At 42.9% G+C, this 12,051-nt stretch overlaps 1 protein-coding gene across 1 annotated transcript in view; it reads right to left on the reverse strand.

The window, feature by feature from the left end:
- Window positions 1-3,300: 3,300 nt before the first annotated feature.
- Window positions 3,301-12,051, reverse strand: part of LOC115157120 (cadherin-2) — a 108,408-nt gene continuing 99,657 nt past the window's right edge. Inside the window, exons 15-16 of the mRNA XM_029705095.1 lie at window positions 9,940-10,104; window positions 3,301-4,862 (exon numbers count right to left, since the gene is read on the reverse strand). Of these exons, the coding sequence (XP_029560955.1) occupies window positions 4,656-4,862; window positions 9,940-10,104 (372 nt within the window). The 3' untranslated portion in view covers window positions 3,301-4,655. The remainder of the gene's footprint in view (window positions 4,863-9,939; window positions 10,105-12,051) is intronic.

Consider the following 12,051-nt stretch of genomic DNA (forward strand, 5'->3'; position numbering starts at 1 on the left):
AGACCTGCCGTTTTCAACTCTCTAGAAACAGCAGGAGCAGTAGAGATACTCTGAATGATCGGCTATGAAAAGCCAACTGACATTTACTCATGAGGTGCTGACCTGTTGCACCCTCGACAACTACTGTGATTATTATTATTTGACCATGCTGGTCATTTATGAACATTTGAACATCTTGGCCATGTTCTGTAATAATCTCCACCAGGCACAGCCAGAAGAGGACTGGCCACCCCTCATAGCCTGGTTCCTTTCTAGGTGTCTTCCTAGGTTCTGGCCTTTCTATGGAGTTTTTCCTAGCCACTGTGCTTATACACCTGCATTGCTTGCTGTTTGGGGTTTTAGGCTGGGTTTCTGTACAGCACTTTGTGACATCAGCTGATGTAAGAAGGGCTTTATAAATACATTAGATTGATTGATTGATCATATTAAAAAACCTGCATCATACACTGAGCGTACAAAACGTTAGGAACATCTGCTCTTTCCATGACATAGACTGCCTAGGTGAATCCAGGTGAAAGCTATGACCCCTTTTTGATGTCTCTTGTTAAATCCACTTCAATCCGTGTACGTGAAGGGAATGAGACAGGTTAAAGAAGTATATTTAAGCCCTGAGACAATTGAGACTTGGATTGTGTATGTGTGCCATTCAGAGGATTTAAGTGCCTTTGAACAGTGTATGGTAGTAGGTGCCAGGCGCACCAGTTTGAGTGTGTCAAGAAGAGCAACACTGCTGTGTTTTTCACTCTCAAAAGTTTCCCATGTATATCAAGAATGGTACCACCCAAAGGACATCCAGCCAACTTGACACAACTGTGGGAAGCATTGGTGTCAAAATGGGCCTGCATCCCTGTGTAACGCTTTCAACACCTTTTAGAGTCCATGCCCTGATGAATTGAGAATGTTCTTAGTGCAAAAGGGGGTGAAACTCAATATTAGGAAGGTACTCCTTATGTTTTGTTTCCTAATGAAGTTATAATAATGAATATATCTGAGATAAGACTTGCAATAAGCAAACACAGAGCAGTTACCAGTTACAAATCAGGGAATAATTACCTCAACCTCAAAAGACCAACAATTTTCGAGGCAGGACTTCCCAGCCAACTACTGTCTAATTAGGCTGAACTCATAAGGCGTGTCCAATCCACCTGTTTGGCTGAGCACAACTGGCTCCCTGAACTACAATTTGCAGTGGGGCTGAGCAACCGGCTCCCTGAACTACAATTTTCAGTGGGGCTGAGCACAACTGGCTCCCCGAACTACGATTCCCAGGGGCTGAGCACAACCGGCTCCTTGAACTACAATTCTCAGTGGGGCTGAGCACAAGTGGCTCCCTTAACTATGATTCCCAGTAAGGCTGACCACAACCGGCTCCCTGAACTGCAAACGTACAACTTTTGTATATAAATTACCATAACAGTCATGGGAGCCTGGAACCTGATAAACCGGACAACTGCATCCAACAAGAGTAGAAGACAGAGGGATATATTAGCTAGAACCTTCTCATTGTGTCACATCTGCTCCTGCCACTCCCTCTAGTGCTCATCCGATGTCTCCTTGACCTGCCGCCACTCCCCCAATGCTCTCTCCCTCTCCCTCTCTCTCTCTCTCTCTCTGTGTGTGTGTGTGTGTGTGGGCGTGATTGTGTGGGCGGAGACAGGTGTGCTGGAGTCAGAGCAGATCCCCACCAGCTGCAATCTGACGCTGTTTTCCTCTCCGCTACAGTTCTGCCCGCTCTGACTCTGGTCCCTGTCTCCAGTCTGACTTCTCGTCAGTCCTGTTACTCTGTCCTGGATTCCCCACTCAACGCTTCCTTGGATTCCCCTCCGGACCTGCTTACCCTGTCCCCACACCTCTTGCTCCAGCCTCAGCCTCCGCACCTGGATTCCAGCAACTCGCCCGAGCTTCCCCTGGCCTGCAGTCAATCTTCCCCCCGTGTTTCAATAAATACCTTGGTTACCTCATCCCAGTCTCCTCGTCTGAGTCAGTCTGCTCTTGCGTTCACCTGTTCCGTTCCACGTGACACATTGTGGATCTGGTAGGACAAAAAAGCATGGCAATTTTTTTCCCCCCCATGTGTTCATCAGGTTATACTGTAGGTGACAGGGTGACATGTTGTGTGGACTAAAACAGCATAAAACACGGTGTATCACAAAGCATGATCAAAATCATTAGCCAGGTACAGTAATTTTGAGAAACAGTTTGGTAGATTTTTGGTGTCAAATTAACCAGTTATCTACCTTTGATAAGTAGCTAGCTATAGTTAGCTGGTAACTTGCTAGCTAGTTAGCTCCCATGCCAATACCAAGACTTTCTAAACTAATATCTAGCTCGGAAATATTAAGTTATTTCAGAATGAAAGTTAACTGGCTAGCGCATATCATGCTTTAAGACATTATGCTAGCTAGCTATCCCTAGGTAGATAATGTGTGGTAATTTATTGCATCTGCATGCTACTTGTTGCATTCTCCCTGGTGCACTTGTTCATTCCTGAGCTGGCTGCTCGTTCTAAATAGTATAATCTAATCTGTTCAAAACAGTGGCAGCATGTGCAGCAGTGGTCATTCAGTTTTTGACACGCAAAAGTGAAATGTGTGTATTTATGCTGTTGTTCAAAGGCACAGATTGCTTTATTTTTCTTAAAGAAGCTACCGTTAGTTCCAAAACTTGGCTTCATATTTCTGTCATGCTGCTTTGTTGACAACTCTAACTATCTCGCGACCCGGGTATTCAGACAATCAGTGGTCGCCACTGTGATGGATGTGTCTGTGACAGCAGCATCCAGATATGTTATGTGCATGATAGCTAGAGCAGTAGTTAGTGTGACACCCTTCCATCTCTCTCTCCTCCTCCTCACGTTGTTTTCTTCTCACCCCTACTTCCCACAGTCCCTTGTGACCAGTATACATGCACATCCCCTGAAGGCAGAGCCCTGCTGGGCTGAGTGTTCTTCATCTCACTAGGACAGCTAGCTCCTCTCTGGACTGTTGTACACACCAGAACCAGGCAGATAACAGCTGGCTGTAGCTGATCGATATGTGCTTGATGACCTTTTGACCTTTGTGAGGAGGACATAAGAGATTCTGAATATCTGTTTTATGCCCTTTGAATATTGACCAGAAAACTAAAGTACACTCATGCATCTCTACACATATTTACTGTAAACAAACATTTACAACAAACTCTTGGTAGAAAAAGGTCAAATTAAATGTTGGTCAATAGCTACTTTTCTTGTAAAAGTGGTTGTTATTCATAAGAAACAATGCTTTGAGTTTGAGGAATCAAGAAATAAAGAGACAATCGTTAGCTCCAAAATTAGCATTTTATTCGGATTGTTGGGGTCAGATGTATCATTTGTATTCCAGTACATACGATTATCCACAAAGCTTCAGACAAAAACCTTTCCCAGTCTTAAAGCTGATTCAGTAATTAGTGCCAACGGTGGGTACCACAACACCCCACCCACACCCTTTTTTTGGTACAAATTCAAACAGTTGTGCTGACAAGATAGCAATTTTTTCATTTTTTTTGTTCAGTTGTTTCTTCATTTTATACAAAATACTTTCTTAACTTATCTTCTACACATGTAATGTCACCTGGTTTTTATTTTTTTGCTTTGTAAATACATTTTGTAAATAACATTTTTTCATCATTTTTGTTATCGTGAAAAGATAAAAACATGCAAAACCTTTAATTTGTAGTCCAAATTATACATTTACAAGTTCAGAACTTTTTGCACTGCTTCATAGACTACATCAAAAGAAAAAAAGAAAAAACAACATTATGTACACATTTTCTTTACAGTGAAGAAAAAGTTGAAAGTACCCGATGATGACCAAGGCAAATGAAGTGTACATGGATTAGAAGAAAATAAACAGTTGCTGTTTTTGTAAAGTACTACACCACTTCAGAAAAAAGAAAAAAAACGTATTCCGCTACAAAAGTATCATTTATGACTCCCTTTATTTGCAACCAGCTGCATAAGTTATATGTTTTAGTGAAAAAAGTCAAAAACTCTAGCATACTGTACAGTGCTGTTCTCAGTTGTTTCTCCCCATCCAAGTTAACAAAGGATCCTTCATCATCTCTTCCTCTTGGTAATTCACTTAAATAATCATTGTTCAACAAACAGCAGTATTGTGTAACCAAAAAAGCATGTAGAAGCATACCATAGTTTAACATACTTTATGTTTTGAAATCACTCCAAAAGTCAGTACCATTAAAGCCTTGAACATAAAACTAATCATTCAGATCCCCAAAAAATGTACAAAAAGGCACATTATATCCCAGTGCTTCTGTACTGTGAAATTCAAGTGTAACTGAGCGCTCTCAATATCAACGATCCAAACAGTGACAGTTCACCAATGTTCCCTCCCCTTCTCCAAAACTGGACCACATTTCAGCCTATGCCTAAGCCTTCAACAAGCATATGTATGCGTAGACTACAACAATAAGCCTAGGTTGGTTGTTTTTTGAAAATATTTAGAAATTATGCTGTAATTTTTTGTACTTTTCTGTCATTGTTCCTGTCACCACTCGGTCAGGGGAATATCGGTAATCAGAACCTGTCCACGTCCATCGAGAGGAAAACAAAATATATGTTCTACTTTCCTGGGTTCACCATTCTTTGTCATCTTGTTTTTTGTAGGTCTTGTCTCCTAGTCGTCGCTCCCTCCGTACATATCTGCCAGTTTTCTGAAGCGAGGGCCCCAGTCGTTGAGGTAATCGTAGTCTTGGTCCCCTCCGCTGCTGGAGGAGTTGAGGGAGCTTAGGGAGCCGGCTGTGGAACCACTGCCCTCGTAGTCGAACACCAGCAGGGAGTCGTAGGGCGGGGCTGTGGGGTCGTTGTCTGCTGCCTTAAGTCCCTGGATGGACAGGAGGAAATAAAAAAACACGGTTAGATGAGTGAGGAGATTAAGGCCAGCCAGTCCCCCACAACAGACCCAGTCCCTGTCTGACTGCAGCTACAAAATGCCATTCACATTCACAGACATGTTCTTATCCCCCACTTCCACCTAACCAGGCTAATATTAGACACATTTCCTTTGTTTTCCTCCCTTCTACATGATCAGAAAATCAGGTCCGGCTCTAACTGTCCATCTGCAGCACAGCATTTTGGCTGTGATTCTCCCTGATGTTTCTGGCATTCAGGATTATCTAGAACTTGATCAAATGCTGAGATTGAGCATGACCAAATGCCTCAGCTCACTGGAAGGCTGCCACTGATGAGCTGGCCCTCCATCCTCAACCCTCCTTCACTCCCCTCTCCACAGGCGCTGCCTGAGGGGATTGGAGCGCTGAGTGGAGGAGATCACTGTAGTGGCACTGACAATATGGCAGCTTTCGCCACCACATTCTGGATCATGATGTAGTACTACATACCCCCTCCATTTCATGTGTTTAGGTTTTGCCCTAAAACTATGAATGAGGACTGGGGAACGGTGAAGAAGTGCAGAGCTGTGTGTGTGTGTGTGTGTGTGTGTGTGTGTGTGTGTGTGTGTGTGTGTGTGTGTGTGTGTGTGTGTGTGTGTGTGTGTGTGTGTGTGTGTGTGTGCGTGTGCGTGTGTATGTGTGTGCGCACGTGTGTACAGTATATGTATTTGTTCCAGTGCGTGTGTTCCAGAAGGTAGGGTGGGATTGGGGGGGGGTTCCATTTTGAAGACTTACATTCCCAGTACTGTACTTAACATTCCCAGAAACTCTCATTGCCACGTGAGATTGCTTATCTATCATTGGAGATGTGCTCTGGCCATGAACTGCATTGGGCTCAGGCCTGAATCCAATCTCTTATCACTGCAACTGAAATCTAACAAATAATAACCGAATTAAAAGAAACCGAGCACAACACAGAGTCACGACCGAGCCACTAGGCTCATTAGAAAAATGTCAGATATGTATTGGAGCTCTTCCATTTTGTTGTTACAACACCACTACCACTTTCTCTCGCGCTCTCTGTCTCTCGCGCTCTCTGTCTCTCGCTCTCTCTGTCTCTCGGTCTCTCTCGCTCTCTGTCTCTCTCGCTCACTGTCTCTCACTCTCTCTCAAATAAGGGATAGATTGAAACAAAGTGCCTCGACGCTTAGTGATTATTTTCCACTTGTTAGCCTTCGCTAAATGTTTGCTCAGGGCTGTGGCGCTGATCACTTGGTGGGAAATATGACAGAGGGATCGTTCATTACAATTACTGCCATCACTGGTCCGGTGGATAGAGCAACATCCGACATAACCACCACCCCACTGGCAGTGTGACAAAGTAAGCCAATCACAAAGCTTCATCCGCCTAATTCCACTAAGATCTCTCACTGTGTGAGAGAGACAATAGTCCATTTTAAGAAAAGATTGTGCTGTAGTGTCTTTCCATGTCTACCCTGACTTTCTCTTCTGTTCCACTGCTCACAATAAAGGTCTCTGATTGAATTGAATAAGATCCTATTCAGAGATTACAGAGAATGACTGCCTCGCCTGGTTCACCAACTACTTCTATGACAGAGTTCAGTGTTGTCTGGACCTCTGGCAGTCTCGGACCGACTCTTTTCTCTGTATACATCAATGATGTCGCTCTTGCTGCTGGTGATTCTCTGATCCACCTCTACGCAGACGACACCATTCTGTATACTTCTGGCCCTTCTTTGGACATTGTGTTAACCAACCTCCAGACGAGCTTCAATGCCATACAACTCTCCTTCCATGGCCTCCAACTGCTCTTAAATGCAAGTAAAACTAAATGCATGCTCTTCAACCAATCGCTGCCCACACCTGCCCGCCCGTCCAGCATCACTACTCTGGACGGTTCTGACTTAGAAAATGTGGACAACTACAAATACCTAGGTGTCTGGTTAGACTGTAAACTCTCCTTCCAGACTCACATTAAGCATCTCCAATCCAAAATTAAATTCAATTAAATTCGTCGCCAAACCCACTGGCTCCAGGTCTTCTATAAGTCTTTGCTAGGTAAAGCCCTGCCTTGTCTCAGCTCCCTGGTCACCATAGCAGCAGCCACCCATAGCACGCGCTCCAGCAGATATATTTCACTGGTCACCCCCAAAGTCAATTCCTCCTTCGGCCACCTTTCCTTCCAGTTCTCTGCTGCCAATGATTGGAACGAACTGCAAAAATCACTGAAGCTGGAGACTCATATCTCCCTCACTAGCTTTAAGCACCAGCTGTCAGAGCAGCTCACAGATCACTGCACCTGTACATAGCCCATTTGTAAATAGCCCATACAACTCCCTCATCCCCATACTGTCATTTATTTTATTTATTTTGCTCCTTTGCACCCCAGTATCTCTACTTGCACACTCATCTTCTGCACATCTATCACTCCAGTGTTTAATTGCTATATTGTCATTATTTTGCCACTATGACCTATTTATTGCCTTATCTCCTACCTGGTTAAATAAAGGTGAAATAAAAAAAATTGCAGTAGCAAGTTTCTCTGTTCATTTCACCAGCTGAAATGTTGAATGGAAAAACTTTCGTCTCAATAACATCTACATCTTAAATCTAAAACTGTGTGAACTTTTGGTCCAGCACCTGTAGCCAACAAAAGGTTATGTGTATGGTGAGGCTGATTCCCCAGACATTACCTCCCTGAGCGGGAACAGACTAAAAGCTGAATAATAGACTATTGTTGGCCACTCCGAGAGGCTAAATTCTTAGGAGGATTTGAGACCTATGCTTAAATTTTAACTCCCCCTTTTTGAATTAACTGCCAAAGGCTCTGTAGGCATGGGGTTGTGTGCACACTCCAGACTTTGAGCCCAGACCCGTAACCCCACCCTCACCCCCCTCCACCCCCTCTCCCTGGGCAGCCAGGTCAGATTCCAACCCCAATGACGACAAGGCATAAACCAGCTGCCAGCAGGGTATAGTGGATAGAATCTACCATGACCGCCTGTGTGTGTGTGTTATGGGAAACAGGCTGACATGTACTGCCTGTAATGTGGATGTCTGGGTCAGGATGCTCCGGACCACAACATCTTCCTGTCCTTGTATAGAAAGAATACATTAACCAGCAGACTTTTCTCTGCTCCAACAAGTTGCTCAGTTTTGCAACTTTTTTTTTGCTCACTGGGCAAAACACTCAAACTCACTCTATATAAATTGAGCTGACAGGAGCATTAAGTGTATTCAGGACTTTTCTGAGAGAGCGAGAGAGCGAAGGAGGGGGAATGGGAGAGATATAGCGTGAGTAGGGGAAGCTGAGCTGAAAGGGCAAGTTCTAATCTAAAAACATGGGAATAGGCCAAAAACTGGGAGAGGGAGAGAACTCACTTTGTAATACTGTGAAAGTATTGTCTGTTGGAGCTGGTGAAGAATACATGACTGTCTTTTTCATTATAAATTCCCCCGCTAGACTCAATGGTGGCCTGAGGCAAGCGAGGCCATGTTGAACAGAACAGGGTGCCTCTATGGAAAGCCAATGTGCTTCTCTTTCTCATCACACTAGATATCTACAGAGCGACGTCTAAAGCTAACTCCATCCCATGCTACACGGCTAAGAGAAAAATAAAATGATCTACAAGTGAACTCTTTGAATACTCATAATAACATGTGGATTTAGCTCATTTATATTGGACACATTATAATTAGTGAAGTTTTATCAATGAAAAAAAAGTGAGGTTTCCATCAACCTTTTTATGCAAGTAAAGTACATGTCAGAAAAAAAATGTAATGACAGGCCTTTCCAAATGTCAACAAAACAATGCTAGACAAGGTGGGATCATTTTGTGTCGGTAAAATTAATTAATGCGAGAAATGTCGGTGGAAACTTTTTTAATGCGCAAATATTGGTGATGTTATGTGGTCCTCCCACTACGACTTGTTGGGAAACCATGCAGTTTATTAGGCTACAGATTAAATAAGTTATGAGGAACTTCACAGGGTGGTGAAAGTGCAAGGTGATGAGCTTGATGCTCTTTTCCAATAAAAATTGAGGGTCTTATTCGGGTGACATGATAATCGATGCCTGGCTGAAGTTTGACAAGTACAAATATCTCATCATGTAGGCTATACGTGGACTCTATCTGCACTCTATCTGCGCTGTTGGCTAGAGTGCACGTGCCAATACCAGAGTGGGCACACTATATAATGCAACATTTTTTGTGATAAAACCATCAACAGAGTTCAAATGCAATGGAAACCCATTTCACTTGTATTTTTTATTCGGTACATGGGAATTTGACCAGAAAAGGTATTATTATGTGCACTACGTCATCACGCACAGCCATTTATCTGCAACAAGTCAATTTGATGGAAACACATCTCTGGTGAGAGAATGCAAGTTGTTTTTATGCGGATTTTAGAATATTTGCATGAAAATCTATTGCCAATTAGATCGAAACCTAGCTATATTTATGTAATTTTAAAATCAAAAGGGAAAGTTTATTCATGAAATTCATTAACCTTTCATGTTTGTATTTTTTATTTTATTTTATTTATTATTTTATTTATTACCTTTATTTAACCAGGTAGGCTAGTTGAGAACAAGTTCTCATTTGCAACTGCGACCTGGCCAAGATAAAGCGTAGCAATTCGACACATACAACAACACAGAGTTACACATGGAATAAACAAAACATACAGTCAATAATACAGATACTATTTGTATTTATTATGGATCCATATTAGCTTCTGCCGAGGAAGCAGCTACTCTTCCTGGGGTCCAGCAAAATTAAGGCATGTGTCTGCTTTTGTTTCAATCAATACTTCCATGAGTACAGGGAAAGAGCTTGCTAATTTAACCTCAACGAAATTCAAAAGTGAAGCCTGCACCATCTACCTCTGTTTTCCTTTATTTCGAAGCATTCGCTTAATTTCATTAAATTGACAATTGAATGAAATCATTCTCTAAATCCTCCTGATCTTGCCATTGACAATGGACTTTGAGAGGGAGGCAATTTCCTCTCCCTGTTGCATTACTCTAGATGTTTGTTTTTTTACCTCGTTGATGAAGTCTCCGATGTCCCCTGGGTGTGGGGCTGCTGACCTTATAGGGTACTGGGGCTCGGGGTGCAGCGGCCTCTCGTCCATACGCCGTATCCCCACGGGCTTGATGGCATCAGGCTCTATCGTGTCGGGCTGCTGGAGCTGGCTCAAGTCGTAATCCTTGAGGGGAGGGTGAGAGGAGAGGCAGATGGGAGTCAGCAAGGAGCCAGAGATAAGTGTATATCCTCACAGAGCTGGGGAGAGGAGCTTGGCATGGGCAGAACCCCCCCAACCGGACCCAGACTCGGATCCATACACACCACAGGAGGTTGGTGGCACCTTAATTGGGGAGGACAGGCTCATGGTAATAGCTGGAGTGGAATCAGTGGAATGGTATCAAATACATCAAACACATGGTTTATATGTGTTTTATGCCATTCCATTTTCTCCATTCCAGCCATTATCATGAGCGACCTTGTAACATTAGAGCTAAAGAAACCTATCAATGGGTGGACTTTAGACTGTTTGTAAACATCACTTAGACAGTTAGCTGCTTTTAACAAGAAGGTCAAGGCAAAGAAACAGAGCATCAGTCGACAAGCCAGTTGCAATAGAGAGGTGTTCTTCTGGAAGGGTGCGCAGGAAACTGTTCTGCTGTAATCAAGCCCTAGGCACGTAATAGCGGATATGCATAAGCCATTAATTGTCCTATTAACATTGCCAAGGCAACCTGACTGGCTTGTTTGGTTTGTGCAGTGTCGAGAGAGAGAGCGAGAGAGAGAGAGTTGTGATGTGGATGAGAAGACAGCAGTGAGGAGCTGGACTGATATGCTATCAGAGAAGATATGATGGAGAGAATGTCATGGGAAAATAGCTGTGTGTTTAATAAGCGTGTATGATGGATTGTCCCTCAGCAGATTTTCGGTAATCCATCCATCTCTAATATCCCCCTTCAAAATTGTCCCTGCTTACTTGCACATACAACTATGCACATTTACACGCTCGCACACGCTCGCACACACACGCTCGCACACACACGCTTGCACACACACACACACACACACACACACACACACACACACACACACACACACACACACACACACACGCAAACAGTGACACACACGAACGCACAAACATGCGAACATTTGCATGATTAAAGATGGACCATATAAACACATACAGTGCCTTCAGAAAGTATTCACGCCCCTTGACTTTTTCAACATTTTGTTGTGTTACAGCCTGGATTTAAAATGGATTAAATTGAGATTTTTTTTACTGGCCTACACACAATAATGTCCCATAATGTCAAATTACAAATTAATAAAAAATGAAAAGCTGAAATGTCTTGAGTTAATAAGTATTCAATCCCTTTGTTATGGCAAGCCTAAATAAGTTCAAGAGTAAAAATTTGCTTAACAAGTATGGTAGAAAATTACAAGATTATGTTATAATACTGTTTTGCATCGAATAAGGTTTCTCAGTACTCTCTCATCTGTGTCTGTGTGGACTGAGTTGGGCTGGCAATGGATTTATGATAGCATGGTAATAAAACCTACAGCCTGCATTCCATAGAATAAGTTGGTGTTTGTGTACTTTGAGGTAGCAGGGAAGAGATGGCTCTGGCATGGATAGCTGATGAGAAGAACCTCGTCTTGGAGGCCAAACCCTGGTTTCTATACAATGAAAATAGTCTTCACAGCAGATACTACCTGATGTGAATTATTCATTTATTTTATACAAATCTTAACCTTTTCACCCATTCCAGACATCTGTTGTTTGTCACGTATTCAGGAGGATGTGTCTTAATTATAAAATGCAGTGTCACGTCCTGGCCAGTATATAAGGTTAATTGTTTTGTAGTTTGGTCAGGGCGTGACAGAGGGTATTTGTTTTATGTGGTTCGGGGTGGTGTGTTTGTGTAAAGGGTGTTTGATTTAGTATGTCCGGGTTTTGGTTTATGTCTAGGTAGTTCTATGTGGAATCTAGTGTGTGTGTTTCTATGTTTGGTTGATTGGGGCTCTCAGTTGAAGGCAGGTGTTGTCTATCTGCCTTTGATTGAGAGTCTCATATATGAGGGTGTGTTTGTGATTTGTGGGTGATTGTTCTGTGTTCAGCCCTAGGCTT

This window comes from Salmo trutta, chromosome 21, assembly GCF_901001165.1.
Source record: "Salmo trutta chromosome 21, fSalTru1.1, whole genome shotgun sequence".
Taxonomy (NCBI): Eukaryota; Metazoa; Chordata; class Actinopteri; order Salmoniformes; family Salmonidae; genus Salmo; species Salmo trutta.